This window comes from Enhydra lutris, unplaced genomic scaffold (assembly GCF_002288905.1).
Source record: "Enhydra lutris kenyoni isolate GAN:26980312 unplaced genomic scaffold, ASM228890v2 scaffoldscaffold22, whole genome shotgun sequence".
Lineage (NCBI taxonomy): Eukaryota > Metazoa > Chordata > Mammalia > Carnivora > Mustelidae > Enhydra > Enhydra lutris.
Window position 1 is genome coordinate 26,228,565 of NW_019154106.1, and position 26,551 is coordinate 26,255,115.

The 26,551-nt window shown below is 41.6% G+C and overlaps 1 protein-coding gene and 1 non-coding gene across 2 annotated transcripts in view; one reads left to right on the forward strand and one right to left on the reverse strand.

Moving 5' to 3' along the window:
- The window catches only part of LOC111149611 (tripartite motif containing 44), a 108,397-nt gene extending 82,066 nt beyond the window's left edge, over positions 1-26,331 (reverse strand). The window contains exons 1-2 of the mRNA XM_022506769.1: positions 25,399-26,331; positions 3,559-3,636 (exon numbers count right to left, since the gene is read on the reverse strand). Of these exons, the coding sequence (XP_022362477.1) occupies positions 3,559-3,636; positions 25,399-26,067 (747 nt within the window). The 5' untranslated portion in view covers positions 26,068-26,331. The remainder of the gene's footprint in view (positions 1-3,558; positions 3,637-25,398) is intronic.
- On the forward strand, positions 2,343-2,413 carry TRNAG-GCC. Its single transcript has one exon. It is a non-coding gene; the product is annotated as a tRNA-Gly (tRNA).
- Positions 26,332-26,551: the final 220 nt, after the last annotated feature.

A 26,551-nucleotide genomic window follows, 5' to 3' on the forward strand; every position in this document is an offset into this window, starting at 1 on the left:
AACCTGCACGTACACAACTTAACCTGTGCCTTATTTCCCAGCCACCACTGGCTCTGTTCCTGTTCTTAGGCTCACCCCTAGTGGCTGGGATTTGGTGTCTCCTGCTATTCCTCTGGTTTTATAACTCAACCCACTCCTGTCCCATGGCATGAGCCTTGATCGTCCTCGTAAATCCCGACTAGAACTCCTCTCACTCTCTTGGGCCTTGCAGGAACCCTGCCCTCTGAGGCAGCCTCAGGATACCTTTCCTCTCCCCTGCTCCTTCTAGACTTATTTACAAGGGCTCTTCTGATTATTTACTGAAAGGAATGAAAAAAAAAATCAAAATAAAAGAGAAGGAACATCACCAGATCACCAGGGTCAACACAGCCTCTAGTCACGCCAGACCCACTGAATCAGCAACTGCAGGGGTGGGCCCAGCACTCTGCAGTTTAGAGGTCCTCCAGGTGATTTTTATGAACATTAAAGGTTAAGAACAACTGGTCTGGAAGAAAAAAGGGCATCTGACAAATATTTTGGACAAAATGAGGCTTCTCATTAAGAAAAATTAATAATCAATGACACAGAAGAATGTCCAAAATATTCTATGTACTAAAACCATAAGTGCAGTATAATTCTTGTAAAATATCTTAGAAGTATATTTCCACATGGAAAAATGTCTAGAAGGTTACACACCGAATTGTTAATAGTGGTTAGCTTGGGGAAAAGTCATTTGACTTTTCCTTTATGGATATCTGTATTTTCTAATCTATAAGCATGTATTATTTCCTAATTTTAAAAAATGGTTAATCTAGTCATCTTCCACTCCTCTCTGACAAAACTCGGAGGTAAACATTAACTCCGTCCCCAATAGATTTCAGTGTCTGGACTAATGAAGTTTTGTGATGCTTTAGGGAATTCTAGAGGAAGTGAGGCAGAGATAGTGCTCAGTGCTTCAAGACTCAAATCAGTGTTTCTATGAAAAGCTCCTGTGTCTGGAAATGACCGGTCATAAAGCCTGAGAGATTCTGCCCTTCTTAAATAGGCCAACTTAACAAAGAGATGGTAGAGTTCTGAGGGAAAGCAGAACAGATTAAAAACTTCCCTTGGAAGACAATTATTTGTTGCAAAACTTATGTATACAGTGTCCCATTTTCCACCACCCCACTCCCCAGCCCTGTTTGTGATCTCGCAGTCATTCTGCAATTACCTTAGTCCTTCCTCAACCTGGCTCCAGGTATACAGTATATGCATATGGCAGACCAGAACGGGGTCTGAAAATAAAGGAGACTGGTAGAAATATTCCAGAACAAGACAAAGAGAAGAGAAAAGAGGTGAGTGTGTATGTACATATCCAAGATCAAGTCTGGTCCTAAGAAATATTCTTTAGATCATGATGTACCATGGGAAAATCCTGAGGCTTCTACGAGCTGTTCTCATGGGATCATTCAATTTTTTCACCTCTGGCAAGTTTCCTATTAGAAGCATTCTATGCATTCATAAAGGACCCCGAAGCACTTTACCTGTATTATCATCATGCACAGAAGCCACTCAGTGTAATCTGTATACATTCTCTTGCTCTTCACTGCCTACAAGCATATGGGTGGGGCAGAAACAGAAAATACAGTTGTCTCCTTCAGGATAGCTGTTTTGCCCCAGAAACCAGAAAAACTCAGTTTAAAAAAAAAAAAAGCTTTCCGTAATCCTTAATAATTAACTAGTTCATCTTCACTAAAGGAAAACTACTTATACCAGGAATCTTTACTTTGAGCTAAGAAAATTGATAAAGGTCACACCAATTTTTTTCTATCAAGATACTCTCTATCTCTGGAGTTCTAACTACACCAAAAGACAAGAGATATGACCAATGTCCCAATGCTTTCAATGCTGTATGGAGAGAAAGTTATTTTGTAGAATGAAGACTGAAGCCACCTTTTGTAAAGCTTGTCATCATCGGTCTGCCTCAATAGAGCTTCAGATTAGAAAATTGGGGCACAAGATAATTAGATGGTAGAAAGGAGATGAACACCAGTGCTCGGTCTGCAATGTGACATAAAAGAAAGAGCACAGGGAGTGAAGTCAATTTGAATCCCAGCTCTAAATTATACTACAGTCAAGGCAAATGGCCCTACCTCTCTAAGCCTCCGTGTCCTTATCAATAAAATGGGAATAATAAGCTACTCTACCAGGTTGTTACAAAAAATCACAAGTATGTAAGAGCAGAGGGGGGAAAAGAAGTTAGTGGGTAGAGAGTTTCAGTTTGGAATGACTGAAGAAGTTCTGGAGATGGATGGAGGTGGTGATGATGGCTGGACACAATACGAATACTTAATGCCAGTGAACTACACATTTAAAAATGGTTAGCAATGGTGGTTCAGTGGTAGAATTCTTGCCTGCCACACGGGAGGCCGGGGTTCAATTCCCAGCCAATGCAAACAGCAGATCCCCCTCTGCCCCCCGCCCGCCTCTCTGCCTACTTGTGATCTATCTATCTCTCTGTGTCAAATAAATAAATAAAATCTTTAAAAAAATAAAAATAAGGGGCGCCTGGGAGGCTCAGTGGGTTAAAGAATCTGCCTTCGGCTCAGGTCATGATCCCAGTGTCCTGGGATCGAGCCCCGCATCGGGCTCTCTGCTCAGCGGGGAGCCTGCTTCCTCTTCTCTCTCTGCCTGCCTCTCTGACTACTTGTGATCTCTGTCTGTCAAGTAAATAAATAAAATCTTTAAAAAAAATGGTTAAAGTGGTAAATTTCATTATGTATATTTTACCACAATTTTTTAAAAAGATATGTAAGGCTCCTAGCACAATGTCTGGCTCTCTTAGTGAGTACTCAAGAAATGCTAGTCTTTTCCCAATATAAAGGACTTTAAATTAAAAAAAGGTTGGGGGTGGGAATACAAAAAGTCAAACAAATTTGTGCTCCTTTCCCTATCTGATTGTGAGAGGCTTTGACTCTCAGGCAGAGCCAGCTGGGACCAATACCCAGTAGTGCTACAGGAGGTCTCTGAGTAGGAGAAGGGAAGCTGTATTATCTTCAGATCCCAGTCCACCCCCACCCTGGTATGGAGTCTCCCAGAATATCAGTCTTATAGCTCCCAACATATTTCGAAGAAAGCCAGGAAGCTGAAACCATTTCCCAGACCACAATCCAGGTCATGAGGACAAAAGCATTCACAGTGGCCACTGGTTCCTGTAAGTAGGAGAGAGACAAGACACTAGTGCTGAACACCAACTGGATGGGTCTGGAGCCTGTTCCAGTCCCCATTAAGATGGTCAGTACCTTGGATGCCTTTGACTGAGTTTAATGGACCCAGAAGACAGTAGTCTCAAAGGCCCAGTACAGGAGGATTAAAAATGCACTTGTCCACAGTTCAGGGAAAACAATGATTATACGTTATAAGTCATAGAGAAGGGAAAAAACAGATGACTTATCTCCAGGCATATTAAAACATGGCTTCTGACAGGTAGGCTTTATTAGATCTCGATGCGATGTTCAGATAGATGATCACTAATATCCCTCAAACCTAGCTCAAGGAGAACGAAACACGATACCCAATCAATTCCAAAACAATACTTGCCTTAGGATCTGAGCTCTTGAACTTCAACCTTTCCACCAACTCTATCATAGCTGCCTTCAGTCCGCCTGAGTCTTTGCTCTGAAAGAAAGAAAAGACAGGGATCATTAGACAGCATTTTTATGCTCTCTCAAACACAAACAGCATTTCATGGGACAATGAAATGGAAAGCAATTTTTTCTTCTTATTAGCCAAAAGAACTAAATGACTAAGGAAAGCTGCACTGCCCCTCTTCCTCTCTCTACTGGACAAAGAGGGTCGGGGCATAAATTGCCCAGTGACCTGAGAGAACTACTTGAATGAAAATTAAATGCCATTTGCACAGGCTGACTCACTGCTTCATCTCAGGGTTCAACTGTTCACTGTTGACTGTTCACTGAGGGCCGAGGCTCTGAGAAGAGATTTTGATCTAGGATGTCCATTTTATGACCTAGTGATTTTTAACTTAAACTTCTACATACCAAATACAGAAGCATGCAGTATTAAACATTCTTATAGAAATAAAAACAAAGAAAATGAAAGATTTAATTAGAAATGGTATTACAGTGTACTGGTTGAGTACAGGTTTTTGAGTCAGACATATAAGGTTTCAAATTTGGGATCTGTCATTAACTAGTAGATTAACCTTAGGTAAATTATAGACTTTCTCAAAACCTCCTGTCCCTTCTATAAAATGTGAATAATAAGCAGGGTTATTTTGAGGCTTAACTGGAACAGTGTCAAGGTATTGCCCAGTATGTGGCACATAGGAAGTGCTCAACAAATGTCTCCTCTTATAATTATTGCATTACAATGATTTATTTTTTTTAAGATTTTATTTATTTATTTGAAACAGACAGAGAGAGCATGTGTGCGCACAAGCAGGAGAAGCAACCGAGAGAGAGGGAGAAGTAGACTCCCCACCAAGCAGGGAGCCTGATGCAAGGTCAATCCCAGGATCCTGGGATCATGACCTGAGCCGAAGAAGGCAGACCCTTAACCGACTGAGCCACCCAGGTACCCCTGTATTATAACAATTTAGAGTAGAACAGTCCAAGAGAAATGTAAGCCACAAATCCAAGCCACACAGGTAATTTTAAGTTTTCTAGTAGCCATAAAAATAAAGTGAAACTAATTCTAATAGATTTTACTTAACTCAGTATATCTAAAATATTATCTCTGCAACATGTGATTTCAACATGAGACATTAGATACATTTTTCATACTATGTCTTTGAAATCCAGTGTGTATTTCACATATACACTATTCAGTTTAGACAAACCACATTTCAAGTCCTCCAAAGCTATATACAGCTAGTAACTACTGCACTGGTAAAGAGCGATTCAGAGAACACACTCTAGAGCCACACAGCCTGGATTCAAGTCCCAACTCTACCACTGGTCACCTGATCTTAGGCAAGTCACTTCGCCTCTCTATGCTCCTATCTATCTGTAATATGAAGCTAATAACAGTACTTACTTCACAGTGTTATGGTAAGATTAAATGAACTAATACATGTTAAGGTGCTTAGAAAAAGACCCGGAACACGGTATATGCAACAGATTCCTGAGACATTTTTATTATTGTCTATCTGCCTCAAAACGTTTTAAACTCCTTAAGAGTAAGAACTACAGCTTCTATCTCTGTATTTGTGCCCAGCATCAAGAAGGTTTTGAAAAAGCCGTCTGAACAAATGAATGAACGAATATGCAATCTTAAGAAATGAATGACCTAATTAGGATACATATGTGTAGCACATTCCAAAATCATATAAATTAGTTTATTTTCTTATCTCTACTCCTGTGTAGGATCTGGTAGGATCATCACCTGCATCTTACCAATGGTGATAAGGAAGCACAAAGAAGTAAAATGACTGACATTTTTATGGGGGAAAGGATAATCAACAGGTACAATATAAACAAACACTACAAATATGTCTACTCAAAATTGGTCTCAGAATCAGTATAATTTTCCAAATTTGCAGAACCAATTCCAATTCCTCTAAAACAGGAAATTCTTACTAAGACCCTTTATGTAGATTAAAATAGACTAAAGGCTTAGTCTTGTTTTCCCGCTAACTCCCTTTCTCTCCCAAGTCTATCCAGCAAAAGCCTGTTGTAACATGACTAGATGGGTATCTGCGTTAGATATGCTCTCCAAACACAGCATAGCTGACATTCCCATTCTAGCTGGGGTTCTAAATTTTAATAGTTTGTAGTTTTAAAATAGTGGTTTACAACTCTCCAAATTTCATCACCAATTTAAATCTTTAATCTCTGTGATCTCATAGCAGACAGCTGGGAAAAAGAATCTGGAGGTCACATACCAGAGAGTGGGTGAGACCTGATGTACCTAAAAAAGGGTTAAGTTGCCAGACACAATCCTGCTTTTATGAGATGATCAGACAATAAAGCCTGTCTGGTGATATCATTTCTGTAACCTGCTTCTCATTGGCTGAACAAGCAGGTCACTTGTCTCTGGAAAGCTCTCTTCCCCCACATCCCAGCTGCCAGCGCCCATTTTAAGCTCTTCAGCAAGAGCCCTGATATATTATGACTTCCCCCCCAGCTCTAGAGAACAGAAAGGAATGCACCAAAACTGTGCCTTAAAACATTCAGAAAAGAAACAGAACGACGAAGGCATCCCTCAGAAGCAGACAGCACGTCTGCAGGCAGATGTGCCTTGTGTGGAGAGATAAGGGAAACTAGCCTTCTTTTATAAAAAATACAGTGTGTCAGCAGAATCCTCCCTCCTTTTCACCAAGCATCAGCAGCGCCTACCCAGGGGAGAGACAGAAGAAGATGCACGGATACTCTCCCTTCAGGAAATTCACCCATTCCAACCCATACCCCTGCTTTGAGAATTATTCTCAGAGACTAACTGGGGTCTCTGTTGAGTCAGCTATACTCAGTGTCTAAAATGGGTGGTGAAGAAAACATTCTCAGTGTTTTTTTGTTTTTGTTTTTGTTTTACTCGTCAAATAAGTAGATGGTCAGAAAAGAGAGGCTTCCCTGGGCAGACCTGCCTCCAATAGCTGCAGGGCTGGAGCTAAAGTATTAAGTGGAAGACCCTGGCCCCAGATTCACCTCCTTTCTTTCCCCCACACACGTTCTGCACCTCGAGAAGCCTTGTATACAGATGTCACGCTAGTACACCTCAGCTGTGGGTGTACTAAGTAGTCACCCTTGGCCACACCTGGGACCTAGTAATGCACACATCAGGGGGAGAGGCTAATGGCTTGATCCATCTTTGGGAAGACAGACTCAGAAAAAGGCTCTGCAGGCCTCGAAAGCAGGTTCAAGACATTTTGTCTGGTAATTCTTGGGTCCTGGGTACTTGGAGAGTCGTCCAGAAGGGAACGGGCACGGCCCTCTACAGGAAGGGCCCTCTAAAGCATGCAGCATAGGGCAGGGGCACAGGGTTATCTAGGTCTAAGGTGGTCTCTGAGATTGAGTGTCCCCAGAGCAAAGGGTGGTTATCATGTTTTAGTGAATTATCTGTCTGAAAAGGCAGTCATCAGCCAAAAGGTAATAACCCTCATACTTCCCTACTGTGGTGGAACAGAACAATTGCCTCTGAAACCTGTGTTCTAATTGAGAGGTGGACCGTGACAGTAACAAAGGGCGGCTAATTCTAACCTTATAGACATTTGGTTCCATAAATGTTCAGGTTCTACTGTGTCAGCCCTTGCAGCCAGCACTATGGGTGGTGAACTCCGAGTCTCCTGATATCGCTCTTCTCCACCTCCATCCCACCCAATACCTTCCAAGAACACAGGAGTTCAATGTAAACATATCTTGTTTACACACCTCTTTCCTGCCCTGAAAGAGTGTAGAATAAAAAGAAACAAGTGCTATGCTGTGACACCCACCTCTCAGAGTCTGATTAATCTGTGAAGATGTAGCATGCTTCACAAAAGCCAACTCCTAGGGATGAATCGTAACAAAGCAAAGGAAAGGACAAAATGCCTTACACTTGAAATTTTATTCTTTATTCTTCAAAGCACTTGTATATGCTCTTTCACTGGCATTTCAGGATAAACCTAAAAACTTAGGGTATTCACACTTCACAGCTGAGAAAATGGCTCATGGAAATCAAATGAGGAACCTACAAATCACAGGGCTCATACACACTGGCAATTCGCAATTACACGGTAACTAAGAGGTGGTGTGTTCTCACTTTACACTGGTCAACAACGGCTCTGTGGAAGTCAAATGATTCCCGGCCAAATCACAAAGCTAGTCAGTCAGGATCAAAACCAGGATCAGAACTATCCACATGAAAAAGATTTACATACATACAACAGAAGGGGCTGGTGTCAACAACACATACGGAAATACAGAAAGGTATTCTTATAAATAAGAAAAAGTCAAATAAGCCCAAAAGAAATCCGAACATAACAGAAATGCAGAATGGCTAAGATACATATTAAAAGGTGTAAAAAATGCTCAAACTTACTAGCAATTAAGATATTTCTTAATCAGGGGCGCCTGGGTGGCTCAGTGGGTTAAAGCCTCTGCCAGGTCCTGGGATTGAGCCCCACGTCGGGCTCTCTGCTCAGCGAGGAGTCTGCTTCTTCCCTCTCTCTCTCTCTGCCTGCCTCTCTGCCTACTTGTGATCTCTGTCTGTCAAATAATAAATAAAATCTTTAAAAAAAAAAAAGATATTTCTTAATCATCTTGAAAAAAAGTTCTGATCGGATATCAATTGATGAAGGGCTTTGGAAAAACTGGGGACTTCCATATATTGCTGATACAAAATGATGAAGCTACTTTTGAAATCAAATACCTGGCCAGTCCATTTCTCTCTTTATCCCCTAAAGAAAACCCAGCTCCTGTGTCAAGTAGGCATGCACAGAAATATTCATGGTAGCACTTTCTGTAGTACCAAAAAACCTGGAAACATTCTAAACATCCATTAACTGTGGGTGGCTAAGTAAGCTCTGGAATTAGCAAAGTGTGGAATATAATCTAGCAAATAAAAAGAATGAAGTAGATCTGTTTTGTGCCTGTATACAAGGCAAGACATAATGATTTTTTTTAACTTGCAAAAGGATACCTACTATAAATATAATTTTTTAAAAAAGCAAAACTGTTACTCTCCATGGGTACTATATATGTATGTAAAAGACCTGAAAGAAATGATTGGAGGGGCGCACCTGGGTGGCTCAGTGGGTTAAGCCTCTGCCTTCAGCTCAGGTCATGATCTCAGGGTCCTGGAATCAAGCCCCACATCGGGCTCTCTGCTCAGCAGGGAGCCTGCTTCCCCCTCTCTGCCTGCCTCTCTGCCTACTTGTGATCTCTCTCTGTCAAATAAATAAATAAAATCTTTGAAAAAAAAAAGAAATGATTGGAGGGACTGGTATTGCAGACAGTAGTAGGAAGGGTCTTGGACTTAGCTAAAGGTGGTCCTACTGTCTAAGATTTAGAACACGTAAAGGTGGGAGTGAGCAAGGGAGGACAGACCTACGGCTTCTACAGTGCCTCTCTACATGAGTTTGCTTAAATAAATACTGGAGCACTGTTCCCCTTACACTGCAAACATATGAACCAGCAGGTACAAGAGAGAGTTCTTTATCTGGTGTTTACGTACAGATTTCAGGGAGTTTAAAACCCCTAAAACTGTATACAAAATTTAGAATGTACATGCACTTTTCTTGGGAAAGAGACATTACTTTTCCTCTGAGTACCCAAACAGTTTAACTTTCCATTTTAAGACAACTGCATCCAGAGAAAAAAGACCCAGGCTCTACTCCTACTTCCGCCTCTATCTATGTGAGCCTGGAGAAGTCATTTTGTATCTTTGAATTTCTATTTCTCAATCTGTGAAGAAAGAAAATGGACCAAATCAGAATCTACAGATTTGTAGCCTGCAGCCTACAGAACTTTTTTTTTTTTTTCTGGACTTGTAGAGTCTTATCCCACACAGCATACTGGGAATTTTAAATAAGTTGCCAGCATTTAAAAATCAAGAGATATGACCTAACAGAAAAGATTTCTAGCTTCTTTTGAAAATCTGAAAGATCGGACTATACTGGGCTCCCGTTCCCAATGGCAGCAACTGGCAGAAGCCAAGCAGGCAGCTACCCACTTTACACCAGGAGCGCTCTCTCCAGTTTGCCACGGTTACCCCGGGTTTGCTTCCTGCATTTCCACTACCTTTCCACTCCCTGCAGGCATCTGAAGTTGCTATCCCTGGAAGTAACACTCTGAAGGTTTTATACCTCCAAGGGTTCTTGTATTTGAACTCCAAAAACCTGGGATGTCTCTCTTCAAAGGGGTTGAGAACACCTCATAAACATATGTCCATCCATTTACCCCAAAAACAAAACAGTAGTACTGTTCATTTGAATGTAAACGTCCTTTGAAAATGTGTGAAGAACAGAAACAAAGGTGGAATATGGTAGGTGACAGGAAGTGTCTCTTGACTTGTCTCCTGACAAGAAGTATCTCTGTAGGTTTATGGGAGTTAGTCTAATCTAATGCCAATAACTAGCTGGGCACCAAAAGAACAGTAATTTGTCCGTAGAACTGTAAATGTTAATCACTTAAACATCCTAAACTGGCTCCTAAATATTGAATTGTGTATTATAAAAAATCAGAAGATGCTGCATTCAGAAAGAATACTGGCTGGCTGTTTTGTTTTTTTTTCCTATTCCACTGGCCTTGTGTTGGTAACATGCTTTAAAAAAAACAACCCAACTTTTTTACAAAAAAAGGTTTTTTGGGGGGAAACAGTGGAAAAGGCCCAAAAGATAGAATATACAAGTCCTCCTAAGGAATCAAATCAGAAAGCTAAGGCCTTATCAAAAGAAAACGAAACTGAATTTCCTTTTTTTTTTTTAAGATTTTTATTTATTTATTTGACAGACAGAGATCACAATAGGCAGAGAGGCAGGCAGAGAGAGAGGAGGAAGCAGGCTCCCCGCCGAGCAGAGAGCCGGATGAGGGGCTTGATCCCAGGACTCTGGGATCATGACCTGAGCTGAAGGCAGAGGCTTTAATCCACTGAGCCACCCAGGCACCCCAAAACTGAATTTATCACCATGTCATGTATAAAAATTCTTTACCAACATTTTTTTTTGGTACTTGATTTTCCAACTCCAAGTCCATTCCTACGTCAGGCAACTACCTTTATACAGTTGCTCAGATCCGAAATCATTTTTGGTTCTGAGAAACCCATCACCAAGTCTTTCTCAAGCTAATTCAAAAACACATGCCACCTCCAACTACTCTTCATCATTCATCACCGGTACTACTCCCCAGGCCAAGCAACAGCACTGTTCTCGTTCTTGCTACCCTACCATCCACCTCCACACAGACACCAGAGTGAAATTCTAAGAATGTAAGTCACACCCCTCCCTCCCTTGCTTAAATAGTCTGTGGCTACTCAGAATAAAATCTAAAGTCCTCATCACGACCTACTAGGTAATCTGACCTCAACTACTAATGCCTCATCTCCACCCTTACTAAGTTATCCTCCAGCCATCCTTTTTATCTCCCAGCAGCTCACTTCATCTCAGATCCTCTTCACAGGTTATTCCTTCCATTTGGGTTACTATGCCCCCAGAGCTTCCCATCACTGGCTTTAACTCTACCCAAGTCACTATCTCAAACAACTCCTCCTCACAGCCTTAAATAGCTCCCCACTCCTTCCCCCATCCAGTCATTCTCCTCCTCCTTCCCCTAGTTTGTTATTCCTAGTATTTATCTTATCATCATTTGAAATATACTTTACTGTTGAACTTCCTTACGTCTGTTTTGCTCATACCATATAAGCTCTAAGAAAACAGGAATTTAGAATTACTCACTGGTAAATTCCCTACTGCTCCAAATACCATACCTGATTGAATGACTGAATCAAAGAAAAAATCATCATGCTACTAACTTCGAACACTATATAAAAATATCTTAATAAATACTCTACCTCAAAGAACTGTGGTAAAAATTGGATGAGGTAACATGTAGGAAGCTTATAGTACAGAACCTGGCACATACTAAGTTCTCAGTAAGTGTTAGTTAACATTGTTGTTGTTATTATTAATTGAATAACAACATATTGGGGCACTACTAAGTACCAAGTACTGAGCTAGAGAAGGTTGAACAGAAAAAAAATGACAAAACAGTCTGTTATTAATCAAAATACTTTGTAAAATATCTAGGAAGAAAATTTCAGGTAGAAAAGAAACAGTTTTAGAATATTCAGAAAGTATCTATTAAGTACTTTCATACGGAAGGTAAACATGAGAAGACTGTTAGTACAACTTTAAAGTTTAGATATAAGTGGGAATAATTTAAATGGGGGAGTAGAGTCAACATGGGGGTGGAAAGAACATGTACTTTGGCATCAGACCTGGGATTAAACTCTAGTCCTCCTACTTACTAGCTAGGTGACCTACCAAAAAACTCAACCTCTTTGAGCATCAGTTTCCTCATCCATAAAATGAGAATCGTAGTAACATAGTGTATTATGGGAGCTGTACTGAGATCAACGGAAACAATGAGTGAAAAGCACCTGAACTAAAACCATTCAATAACTATTATTACTATACTCTCATCACTGTAAAGAGCCTCAAAATCCAACAGCAGACAGAGTTTCTAGACTGTCTTAGTTTTATAACCTCAGCTGAAGACCAGTATTTTCATACTTCACACACGTGAAGTCAGAGTCTACCACTCAACACAGGTTACACCCCACCAGCATTCATACTGACCCAAAGGACAGAGAGGAGAACAGAGGGGTGTCTATAATCTCTCTCCCCATGACCGCCTCCTGGAAAGAAAATGGAGGCTATTTCCTAACCAGAAAATAAAGAGCGTATCGCCCCTGCCTCCCCTCTGCTTCTATAAAAATTTCCCACAGTTCAGAATGTAAAACAGAATTTAAAGAGGACAACCGGCAAGACTTGTGAACCTAAAATTAGACCTACCAGCTGTGTTTTGGTTAGCTAGTGCATAAGGCACCAGCAGGACACTGAAACATACAGGAGCCTCTTCTCAAAGACAACTTTTTCACCAGCCTATCTCCCCACCAGAATAAAGCAGGCAGAAGGAGCAGAAGGAGAGGGGGCTGAACACTTTCCACCCAAAGAAACTTGGTGTCCAGAACTTCTACTGCCGCCAGACTAACTGGTTTGGAACTGAACTCAGAATAGAACCTTAGATGGCTTTATAATGGTACTAAGAATGAGCCACCAACAGCTGAGGGCTTACTATCTTCCAGGCACTATGCTAAGCTCCTTACACGCATGATCTTTGTTCCTCACTATAACCCGACAAGGAGAAACAATTATTATGCCAATGTTACAGGTGAGGAAACCAAGACTCAGAGAGGCTGAGTGAATTACCCAACATGACACAGCTAATAAGTACTCAAATTCATAGATTGCAAAGCCAACTAATGCAAGACTGCCTGGTCCTTTATATTCATTCTCCCGTTTTTCCTTAGCAACAGACACCAGCTTTTAGCTGGACGTAGCGTAGCCTAGAGAAAAGACTGTTTCCTAGCCTCGCTTTCAACTAAATAAGGCCACAGGACTGACTCTAGCCAATGAAACATAAGCAGCAACATGTGCAACTTTTGGGGGGTTTCCTTAAAACAGAAGGGTGTGCCCTTCTTCACTTTCCTATGCCTGCTATCCTGGAACTTGGACGTGCTGGCTCAACTCCAGCAGTCAACTTGGTCCATGACAAGCGCTACACCTTAAGGGTAGCAGAGTGGAGCTAGAAAGAGCCTAGATTCCTAATAACATCACAGTTTCTCCACACCAGCCTTAAACTGCTTATATACAGACTTCATTTACAGAGAGAAATGAATATCTTGTTTGAGTTGCTATTATTTTGGATTTTTCCAAATTATTTCCTTGTATTAGATGCAGGTGAACTAATGTAAACATTGAAACACTAAATGATTATGCAATACTATCTCTTTCAGTTCATCAACACCCTGGGACTAGATGACATATTTCATTTCATATATTCACCAAATATTCCATGTACATCTACTACTCAACAGGCACTGTGCTAGGTACTGGGAACATAAAGATAACTTAAAGTAGTGACCCCAGAAGAGTTTATAACCCATGTCAAACATGGAAAGAAGTAACATCGATAGAGTATACTGTAACTAATGCTACAGTGAATGTGTATAGGCTGTTGCTATGGGAACACAGGAGGGCTATCTAACAGTCTAGTTTGTATTTACCTAGTAAAATTCTACCCATCTGGTCCACCTTGAGTACCATTCCTGCCACAAAATCTTTCCTGATTCCATGTTTTCCTGATTCCGTGTTTTCACCTGAAATTAATTTCTCTTTTCTTTGAGCCCCACATAGCTTGATGTTTGTACTGCTCCTCTATTTACACACAAATAAGCACTTGAAAAGACTATCTTTCCTATTAGACTATAAGCTTCCTGATGTCAAAAGCTTTTCTTTATTCTCCATATTCATCACACAGCTCACGACAAATGCTCAAAAATTAATCAGATAAGTAGGATTAACTTAAACTACCAGTCTTTAACATTAACCATATGCTATAGCTTGTAACATTAAAATGAATATTTTCTCTAATACTCTATTGAAGTTAAAAGCAGATTACACTGCTACCTGATCAAAAACTAGCTAAACACATCCGAAGTGAGTTTAATATATAATTAATGTTCAACAAGAATATGGTTATCTGGCCTATGGTATGGATTGAGGCTTTAGCATATTTGAAGGATTTTTTTTTAATTCTTCATTCATTTTGTGACATCTGTAAAGGACATCAATATTAATATTTTTTCTTGATGCCATGTTGGCTTGATCCTGACAGTGATACACACACAACCAAAACCAAAAATAAAACACACATACAAAGGATTTAAGTCCTCCAGGGCCAGAGTTCTGTGTTTCCTATCGCATTCTCCTCTCTACCCCACATATCAGGACCAAAGATTTTGTTCCACCCATTCCTTGTATATCTTCTGTCCTCTCTTCAGAGAGTCTATGAGCACCTGTGCTCCTACCTGCCACACAAGAGTAGACTGTGGCTCTGGATATTAAAAGAACCAACTGGGACAGGAATATGAAACTGAGCTGGTCATCTCAGACTGAACTGTAAGTTCAAGCAGAAGACACACTGAACACTGACACAGATTCACCTCTGGCTTCCCAATCTTGGGTCAGATGCAAGGGAGGAGAAAAGGTACACCAATGAATAGACAGGGCAACTTCTGTATTGTGGGCTGTAGTCAAGAAAAGCTGGTGCCACAGGCACACGGTCCTTTATTCGCAGAGGGGTTTAAGAATAGTAAGACTACTCATCAGCAACCTTACCCTGAAAAGCAATAATCTAGTAATCTATAATCCCCATTAACCCATTCTGTTTTGATCAAGAGGTCGGGAAGAGAAAAAGAAGGCACTGGATTCTTGGGGGAGAGAGAAGGAAAAGCTTAGACCTTTTCTCAGGAGTCAGCTGTTAAGACTCCTGGCTAAGCTCTGCCACTTTCCGACTATGACCCTGGGAAAGTTATGTGATCTCCCTATGCCTCAGTTTCCTTCCTCCTTAAAATAGAGATAATAATAAAATGTACCTTGGGGCACCTTGATGCACAGTTGGTTAAGTGTCTGACTCTTGGTTTCAGCTCAAGTCATGATGGCAAAACTAAGCCCCGCATTGGCTCTGTACTCAGTGCGGAATCTGCTTGACATTCTCTCTCCCTCTCCCTCTTGCCCCTCCAGCTCATGCTCACACGTGTGCTTTCTCTCTCTCACGTAAATAAATCTTTAAATAAAAATAAATAATGGACCTCTAGGATTGTTATGAGGATCAAATTAATAATATGATAAAGAGCTTAGAACAGTGTCTAACCATAAGTAATATATAATAAGTGCAAGCTATTAATCTGTTCTGGCTCCCAGACACCAACCGCGATAGTGATCTTGATAGTATGCACCCTTAACTCTGTGGTCTTCCTCCCCCAAACCACTAACTCTAGTCTAATCATGAGATGAACACAAGACACATCTCAATAAAAGGACCTTCTACAAAATACCTGATAAATCCCGGAGATTTTGATTTAACTGGCAGGGATGGGGCCAGTCACAGGTATTTTCTGAAGAATTACCCTTCACAGATTATTCAGAAATGTGATACCAAGGTGAGAAACACACCGTTTACTTTGCTGACCTCACCTCCTACTCCTCTTTCACTCCCCACTACTTCATAATGACCTATTTGTTGCCCCTCTAATACCCAGAGTTCACCTCCACCTTAGAACCTTTGCATTCACGGGGTGCCTGGCTGGCTCAGCGGGTTAAGCCTCTGCCTTTGGCTCAGGTCATGATCTCAGGGTCCTGGGATCAAGCCCTGCATCGGGCTCTCTGCTCAGTGGGGAGCCTGCTTCCCCACCCTCCCCACATGCCTCTCTGCCCACTTGTGATCTCTGTCTGTCAAATAAATAAATAAATAAATAAATAAATAAACTTCTCATTCACTATTCTTTCTGCCTTAACCACTCTTCTCCCAGAATTTTTTTTTTAAAAGATTTTACTTATTTATTTATTTGACAGAGAGTGACGGGGGAGAGAGTGCACATGAGCAGGGGCAGAGCGAGAGGGAGAGGGATAATGAGCAAGGAGCCCAATGAGGGACTCGATCCCAGAACCCTGGGATCATGGCCTGAGCCAAAGGCAGCCGCTCAACTGACTGAGCCACCCAGGTGTCCCTCCCACAATTTTTCTTAAGTTTTAGATTATAAGGTATAACTTTAATAATGAAGATCATACAAAGCGTCTACACTTGAACAGGGCACAATGAGACAGCTTTTCTCCTGTGTTTAATCTTGCAGAAGCCCTCCAGGTCCTCCCCACAAGCTCATACTCCCTCCACAGGGTAGTACTGTCACCTGTGCTAACAGAACATTACAATTCCTAAAATTGTGTTATTCTTCTAACTTCAAGAGCCAACTATCCTTTTATGAAAAGTTGCAGGAACCAAAGCAATCGTCTCTGCTATGAATCACTGAACTTTGCACAAGCAGTACTCAACTGGCAACACAAAAGAAGGGTTTTCCTAGATCTTTGCTAGATCTCATGAATTCAGGTCTCTACCCAAAATCATATGCTCAGAGATGCTTTCCATGACTACCTCATCAAAATGGTCTGCTATGCCACTGCCCTGCCACTCACTCCCTCACTACTATGACTTGCTGATTTCACAGGACACACTACCATCCCAAATTACCTCTCTTTCTCCCCAGCTGGAGGGTGAACTCCGTGAAAGTTAAGGCCCTCTCTGTCCTCTTCACTGTATTAACTTCAAGACTTATCACAGCTTAAGAAAGTACATTTTGAAGGGTAGACTCACATGAGCAATCCCAGAACTGCAGACCTCTCTCATAAATCTTCCACAGAACCATACGGGGCTGCTTCAACTGACAGGAAGCCATTCCCTTTACCTTAGTCTTAGTGTGTCTTATTCTAAACAAATAAGACACAGAAACATTCTGTGGCCAGTGCTTCATGGTTTTATTAGAAGATAACCCAACCCTTCAGACAATTAAAAATAATATAAATAGGCACATTTTGGCAGACCTTCAACCTTCTGCTCCCCTACCAGAGCTGCTTCTTACGAGCTGACTAAACAGCCAGTCATGGACCATTACAGGATGTGGCACTGACATACCTAGAGCCACAGCTGTTCGGAGCATATGCCTGGATCCTTCTAACCACCCCACTAATAGTGCTCCCTCACTAGCTCTTCTCTGCAGTTGTTCCCCATGCCCTTAACCAAACATTCTTCTCCCCAAATAACCATCTTAAAGGCACACTCGAGGGCAAAGGGTGTGGCTTCAAACCCTTCAGATCTATCCATAATAGAGTCATGTTAAGAACTACACAGATGCTCACAAGCATTTGCTGGGAACTCTGCCTACCACTTGTCCCTTAGCCATTTTATAACTCTGCCTTTCCTTCAGTGATTCTACAGTGCACTAGACACATACTTTTCAAATCACAGGACATACCCATTAATGTGCAATATAATCAGTTTAGTGCGAGAATCTAGAAGTTTTTTTAACAGAATAGAACAAAAACAGAAAACATCATATCTCCTAAGACATACAATGTTCCATTTGAGTTATTTAAAAGTGTGTGTGTGTGTGTGTGTGTGTGTGTGTGTGTGTAAACAAAGCTACAAAGTAAAATATACCTCTCTCATTGTAGATTAAGTTCAATTTTTTTTAAAACTACTGGTCTAGAGTTCTGAGAACATCTAATTGCACTTTTATTGTTCAACAAAAATGACTCATTAAGTAGCTATGACTGCAAATCCCCTTGACAATATAAGAATTTTCTTATGAATAAATCCATAAGCCAGATCAAGTTCCTTTGTCAGACCCAATGACCCATTTTCAGAGCCAGAAATTATGGTAAGAGAAACCTGCATATCTGAATGGGAGGTTATATAACTCAAAGAGAGGTCATAATTTGGGCTGTATAACTATATTTCTATGATAAAACTGGAACACACGTTAGTTCAAATGTGGACCCACAAAAATCCTTGGAGACAGAATCCTCTCGAGCAAAGAAGAAATAAATACAGCATAGGAGGAGAGGCAGGACTTTAAAAGTCATTCCAGGGGCGCCTGGGTGGCTCAGATGGTTAGGTGTCTGCCTTCGGCTCAGGTCACAACCCCAGGGTCCTGAGATGGAGCCCTGCATCAGGCTCCCTGCTCAGCAGGGAGTCCGCTTCTCCCTCTCTCTCCCCACTGTCAGCCCTGCGTGTGCTCTCTCACTCTCTGTCAAATAAATAAATAAAATCTTAAAAAAATAAAATAAAATAAAAGTCACTCCAAGGACTAAGTGTAAATTTTGTCCTTTCAAAGCGCTCACCTTGGTTCTTTTGGCCCAGCCCTCAGGTCCCTCTTTCCATACAGTCACCTTGGTTCTCTGTCCATTCTGAAGTTTGCTTTACTCTAAGTAAATCTGGCAACAATCTGGCCTTCCTCCACCAATACCAGCCACTCACGACCCAGTTAGGCATGAAGCTATCTAAACATGTATGTTTAGGGGCGCCTGGGTGGCTCAGTGGGTTAAGCCTCTGCCTTCAACTCAGGTCACGATCACAGGGTCCTGGGATCAGATCCTCCTCCTCCTCAGGTTCTCTACTCAGCGGGGAGCCCGCTTCCCCCTCTCTCTGCCTGCCTCTCTGCCTACTTGTGATCTCTGTCAAATGGATAAATAAAATCTTTTTTAAAAAAGTATGTTTAACCAGACTCCTCATATTAGTAATAAAAACAGCAGATAACTTACATTGTAACTGAGAACTTACAATGTGTTAAGCATTTTTCAAATGTCTTATCACAAACTAAACCATTTTATCCACATGAAAATCCTGTTTCATTTCATAACTTCATACCCATTTCAGATATATGGAAATAAGGCCAAACTGTTATAGCTTGCCCAATGTCAAAAAGCAAATGGCAGAGCTAGGATACTTTCTGTCCCTTTCTAACCCTGCACTGTTTCATTTTTTCTTTATAACACTTATAGATGTTTATTTGCTAATTTATTTTTCTCTATTTCCTTCTAGTACAATGTAAGCTCCAATAGAACTAGGGACTTTTTCCATTCTGCTCACTCTTATATCCCAAGTGCTAGAAGCTCCCATGCCCTTGGGCAATACTGCATACATACTTGCTGAATGAATGCAACATAACAAAGACCCTGGTCCCTCACCATCCTCATGCTGGGCTATCTTTAATATTCCAGGAGCCTTACTCTCTTCCAATAAGCAAATGTACACTGGCCTCAAAAAATTTGAAACCAGAATGAACTGAAACTAATTAAAGCTGCAACCAAGCTCTGATCAAGCACCAATCTTTACTGGATCAAAATAATCAGCCTCTCATCCTAGCTGCGTAATAGAATACACGGCATACCCTTTCTGAGGGGGAGAAAAGAAAATAGTACTCTAGTGTCTATAGTTCTTTTAAACACAATGTCTAGTATTGGACGAAAAATTATGAGACATGAAAAGAATCATGAAAATGTAACATAAAGCCAAACCCCAAAAGATTCAAAGAAATAGAGCTTTAAAAAATAACCAAATAACCATTCTAGAGTTGAAAAATACAGTATCATAAATTAAGATTAAAACGAATGACATACAATGGAGTTATTTGTAGCTGTAAAAAAAAATAGATAAATAAATAAACAGATATATCTATGGAGTGATTTCCAAGACACACTGCTAAGTAAAAAAAGCAAAGCAAAAAAGAGCATTTATATCGCCCCAAACCCCATTAATTTCAGTTTCACCATGAGGAAAACATCAGACGAATCCAAACTAAGAGACATTCTACACAACACCGGACTAGCACTCCTCCAAACTATCAAGGTCATCAAAGGCAAAGAAAAAAAAATGTAATGTGACCACAGGGTCCTGGTACAAAAGTTATTAGAGGAAAATCTGGTGAAATTCTAATAATATCTATAGTTTAGTTACCAATACTGTTCCAATGTTGACAAAGTAAGAGTGCAGGAGGGGCATCTGGGTGGCTCAGTTGGCTGAGCAGCTACCCTCAGCTCAGATCATGATCTCAGGGTCCTGAGATCGAGTGCCACATGGGGCCATTGCTCAGTGGGGAGAGGGCCTCTCCCTCTCTCTCGTTTGTGCTCGCTCTCTCTCTCAATATAGATAAATATTTTAAAAAAGAAGAAGAGTACGTGAAGCAGCTCTTGATCTGAGGACATTACTGATCTGCATTAAACTGCGCTGTGCATTTCACAGGGGGTGCACAGTGAGGTGGAAGAGGAGAAGGTTAGAGAAAGCAAAGCTGATGGCATGCTCAGAGTGAGACATTTTTTTTTTAATTTGTTTTTTAAATAATGTCTCCACCCAATGTAAGACTCGAACTCACAACCTTAAGATCAAGAGTCAGATACTCCACCAACTGAGCTGACCAGGTGCCCTCAGAGTAAGACATTTAAAAGAGACCCTTTCCACATAGACTTGGGATGCTCTCACCCCTACCAGGGTAAAATCCTAGAGTAAAGACAAACGAAACTTGCTGCTATCTCACCCTCTGAAGGGGACTGTGGGAGTGTTGCCTTAGAGCTGAACAGTAGGAGGTGGGGAGCTGCAAGGCTGGATGAAATTGAAATCTTTTTTTTTCTTTTTAGGTTTTATTTATTTATTTGACAGAGAGAGACACAGCAGAAGAGGGAACACAAGCAGGGGGAGTGGAAGAGGGAGAAGCAGGTATCCGGTGGAGCAGGGAGCCTGATGCGGGGCTTGATCCCAGGACCCTGGGATCATGACCTGAGCGAATGAGCCACCAAACACCCTGAAAATGAAATCTTTAAGAAGTTGTAAACTTGGGCAGGTACCTCCTGAAAATTTGATCCGTGAAATCTCGAGCAATTCATTTAGTTTAAAGGGGGTTCCAAACAAATTGTACTCTCAGGCCTTAGCACAAGCAAACTCAATCCTCTTTCGAAGAATACAGCTTCATGCCAAGGCTTGGGAAATCCCCACAAATAATTTTTCAAAGGCAATGAAGAGCTGTGCAAACATAACACAAAAGGACATGAAAAAAACATGAAAAATACCATCAAAAACAACAGCAGAGGGGCACCTGGGTGGCTCAGTGGATTAAGCCTCTGCCTTGGGCTCAGGTCGTGATCTCAGGATCCTGGGATGGAGCCCCTCATTGGGCTCTCTGCTCAGCAGGAAGCCTGCTTCTCCCTCTCTCTCTCTCTGCCTGCCTCTCTGCCTACTTATGATCTCTCTCTCTCTCTCTGTCAAGTAAATAAATAAAATCTTAAAACAAACAAACAAACAAACAGCAGATGAGACCTACAAAGTCTTCATATACTGGAATTATCAAAGACAGATTATGACCAACAGGCTTACGGTTCTTACAGGAATAAAGAGGATAGCTACAGTACGAAAAAGAAAGATAGTAAGACAATATGGTTCACAAATTTATACTAATACATTTGAAAAGTTAAACATGAAAAGTTAAAAATGGACAAACTTCTGGGAAAATGTAACTTATCAAAACTGACCTAAGGAAAAATAGACAACTTGGATAGACCTACAACCATTAAAGAAATTGAATTCATCATCAAAAATACAGTAGAAAACAAAGTAACAAAATTATCTCTTTCTCTTTTCAGATCCAGACGACATACCAATCAATCTTATACAAACACTTCCAGAGCATTAAAAGAGAGAATCTATGTGAGAAGCAACACACAATGCCTCATACTACGAAGCCAACATAACCCTGATAGCAAAATCTCATACAGGCAGTACAGAAAAGAAAATTTACAAGCTAATTTCTCCCGTAAATAAAAATGAAAAAAATCCTACATAAATTATTAATAAACCAAATTTTAAAACATGAAGATACTTCACCATGACCAAGTTGCATTTATTCCAGAAATGAAAACTGCTTTAATTGTAAAATACAGTAATGTAAAGGGACGGAAATAAGACCCTTCACACCCCACCCCGTGTTTTTGTGTACAAAAACAAGAAGAAACATTTGAAAGATGAGCAAAAACCTAATAAAAGTGGTTACTAATAGTTGTTGGGGACAAAATCAGGTGAAAAAGACAAAGGTGAACTAGAGACTTCTGAGACATGTGAACATACTACTGATTTTTAAATTTAAAAAAATCAATTAACATAATTCACCACATTAACCTACATAAGTAAAAGAGTAAAATCAAATGAACACCCCAATAAATGCAGGAAAATCACCTGACAAAATTCAGTAGCCACTCAAAATTAAGAAAAACTCCCAAGCTAAGATTAAAGGGAATTTTCCTATCCTGATGAAATATATCTGTGAAAAAAAGCAAACCACTATCACACTTAAGTGTGAAATGTTGTAAATTATTCATCAGTTAAAACCAAGTCAGAATACCCACTATCACTTCTATTCAACATTATACTGGAGGTCCTATCTAAAGTAGGGCAAGAAAAAAACAACATATATAAGGATTGGAAAGAACAAAAACTGTCCCTCTCTGCAGATAATATGATCATGTACGTAGAATGAATCTACACATTAGAATATTTATGAGAATTCAGCAGACATCTTAACACAAAATACATAAAAGTTATCATTTTCCTATATACAGTTAGAAAACAAAAGTTTTTAATTTTTTTTACAATACTATAAAATTTTAAGTATCCAGGAATAAATTTCAAAATGATGTACAAGTTCCTTCAGAAAAAAAAAAAAATGATAAAACTTTATCATGAGGCAATTTAGACGTAAATATATGAGAAGACTTTATCTTGGAATGGTATTAATTCTCTATATATTGGTTTATAAACTCAAGGCAATACAAAAAACATTCTGCAGGCTTTCTTAATACAACTTTATAGTATGCTCCTAAGAAATGTAAAAGGCCAAAACTGGCTGAGACACTCTTCTAGAAGAACAAAATAGAAGGACTTGCTCTACCAGATACTAAGACATGTTACAAAGCTATGGTAACCAAGAAAACATGTTTTTCACACAGAGATACACTAACAGATCAATGGTACAGAACAGAAGACCCAAGAAACACATTCACAGGCATATGGACACGCGCACAGCAGATCCGTGTAGAAAAGACAAGCTTTTCAATAAATGCTGCTAGGGCAATTGGCTACCTGCAAGGGGAAAAAATGAAATTGAGCCCCTATTTCCACTACGGGAAAATCAATACTAAGTGGAACAAGACACAAAAAGCACTAACAATAAAGACAATTATTGATAAATTCTACTACATTAACATGAAGAGCTTCTACTCAAGGCACAATTAAAAAAAAAAAAAAACAACAGACTAGAAGATATTTGCAACCCACAGAAACAACAAAGAAGTCAGAATAAACTTCTATAAGTCAATGAGAAAGACAGACCACCGAAGAGAAAAATGAACAAAAAACCCTGAATGAGGCACTTCACAAAAGGTGAGATACAAAAGATACACAAAGTCCTGAGTAACTAGGGGAATGCAAATTAAACCACAAGAAGATATACATATCCACAAAATTGACAAAAATTTTAATTCTTGGAGCGCCTGGGTGGCTCAGTGCGTTAAAGCCTCTGCCTTTGGCTCAGGTCATGATCCCAGGGTCCTGGGATCAAGCCCCACATTGGGCTCTCTGTTCAGCAGGGAGCCTGCTTCCCCCTCTCTCTCTATGCCTGCCTCTCTGCCTACTAGTGATCTCTGTCTGTCAAATAAATAAATTCTTTAAAAAAACGTTAAAAAAAATTTTTTTTAAACTCTCCAATATCAAGTGCTGGTGATGATACAGAACAGGAACTCTCATACACTCTTCATGGCAATGCAAACTGGTACAACCACTTTGGAAAACAGTTGGCAAAATCTGGTGCTATTTAAGACATGCCCAGTCTGTGACCCAGCAATCTCACTCCTAGGTTTACATTTCATTTAAATATATGAAGATGTTCACCAGGAGAAAAGAACAAGAATGCCTCTACCAATATTGTTTATAATAGGCAGAAACCTCAGAATCTGGAAATGGAATGCTCATCACTGACAGAATAGGTGATTTGTGGCATAATCATAAAATGGAACTCTACACAATGAAAATGAACAAACCACAGCTACCCGCTGGATGAATCTCACAAACACAATGCTGAAAATAATGAAGCAAAACCCATAAGAACGCACAATACGACATCAACTGTGTCAAGCTCAAGTAAGTTTAGGAATGCCTACATATGCGATAAAAGTATAAAGATAAGTAAGGAAATATTACCACAGAAGTCCAGAAAATGGTTTCCTATGGGGAAGGGAAATGGTTATGATTGGAAAGAGCAGAGGTCTTCAATATTGATACTAATATTCTATGTCTTAATCTGGGTAGAGAGTACATCAGAATTTGCTTTATAATTTTTTGTTAGACTGTGCATATGATTTTATACACTTTGTGTATTTTACAATTAAAAAAATACAATCTCCTGTGTTGAGATTTTTGTTAACAAACTATTTATTATCCCAGTGCCAGTAATTGCAAGGTTGCTTAGGGAAACAAAAGTCCTCATACTATGACAACATTCACTAATGAACTGGTCACTCTGCTCCAACTTTCCTCCCTGGTTAACTCCAGCAATTTCTCTCACTGACTACAAACATCCACACCATAAACAAAAGGCAAATCATTTGCAAATTTGTTCGCCCAAAAAATATTTAATAATGTCTACGACTTTCCAAACACTGTTCTAGGAGATCAGCAAGGTCCAAGAGAGAGGAAGGTCCTGTCCCCCTGCCAAAGATGGAGGACACAGGAACTCCCATTCCCATTCTAAGTTTGTCTCCAACCTCTCATCCTCCTTTCCAAACAATTATCACACATGGAGAAGCTAAAAGAAACCGGAGACACATAGGACCTTAATATGGAAACCACCACCTCTTCACTACAAAGGAACCGTCTGTTTGGTTTCACTGGCTGAAGCACAGTTTCCCATATTCTCAAGGAGGCAAAGAGACTGCCTTACCAGGTCCAGGCACTAGTCTCAACAACGGTGATGCTGTGGGAATTGGCTTATGGGGTCAACACTCCCAAAGAATGCTTTAACTGGGATCCACGGACCAGAGGCTTGCAATTTTCCAGAAATCATACACGAGGCTTCGTGTGTACATATATTTTCCTCGAGTCAGAGTCCAGAACTTGCAACTGATTCTCAAATGAGTTCAACCCGAAAGAGGGTAAGCCCTGCCTCAATTAAGTTGACTACACTAGCTTTTTAAGGTCATGGTGAAGGCAAATGTGGCCACAAGCAGGCCACGTGAGCTGAAACCCAGGTGTCCTGACCTCTAGGTCTATGTTCTGAATGCCCAATACTTACTCTTAGTTCTTCGAAGGCTTCGTCTAGGGTGGAGAGCTGGTGGCCCTGGTGAGTCCCAATGACAGGGCACAGGACACAGATGAGCTGCTTATCTTCCTGGCAATAGGTGCTCAAATCGAGCCCATGGTCCGGACACTTCCTCTTGGCCACTCTCTCCGCTTCCATTTCTATTTCTGGGTCAAACTCACTTTCTGCCTCCGTTTCTCCCTCCGCCTCGGATTCTCCTTCTTGGTTGTCTTCCTCTGCTTCGCTCTCTTGCTCATCCTCCATCTCCTCCTCACTGTCCTCTTCACTCTCCTCATCGCTCTCATCCTCACTCTCTTCCTCTGTCTCGCTCTCTTCTTCTGATTCACTGTCTTCCTCGGACTCGCTCTCCTCCCCCACCTCGCTCTCTAGATCCCGCTCATTCTCCACCTTGGCCCCGGCTTCTTCCTTCGCGTCACCCTGCCCCGGGGCCCCGGCGGTCCAGGCCTGGGCAGCGCCGTGGACGTACGGGGTCAGATGGTGGCTGGGGAACTTCTGCCCGTGCGCCTCGGCGTGGCGGGGGCAGTAGCAGAAGGCGCACTCTCGGCACACTTCCTCGGCCCCCGGGGCCTCGTCGGGTTCGCACTCGTCACACGTGCCGTCGTGCGGCAGCTCCTCGAAGGCCGCGCCCCCTCCCGAGGCCATGTGGCTGCGGTGACGCGGCCCAGGCCGCTGGGCCTCGGAGCTCGGCGCCGGGGCTCCTCGCGGCTTCCTCCCGATCTCCGCGCCGCCCGGGTCCCGTCCCGGGCACTGGCTGCGCCGGGTATCGGGGCCGGCTTGAGGCCGCGGCGCCACTGCCGCCGGCTCCCGCCAGACCCTGCCGGGCGGAGGAGCGAGAGGCCTTCCCGCCGGCTCCGCCGCTCAGCACCCGCTGCGCTTCCTCCGCCGGCGCGGGCACTTCCGGCGCGGCGGGCCCGCGCCCCCGTCGGCCCCCGCGCTGCGCGCCGCCTTGCTTCGCGCTGCCCCCGGCGAGATCGCCTCGCCGCTGGCCCAGCCGCCCCGGTTCCGCTTTCCCTTTCGCTGCCGGCGGCCTCCTTTCACTTCCTGAGTCATTTAAAGTGGCAAGGGCCCTTTTCCGCGTTCCGCGGCCGGGGGAGGGGGTGGCGGGGTAGGGGACGCTCGGCAGCCG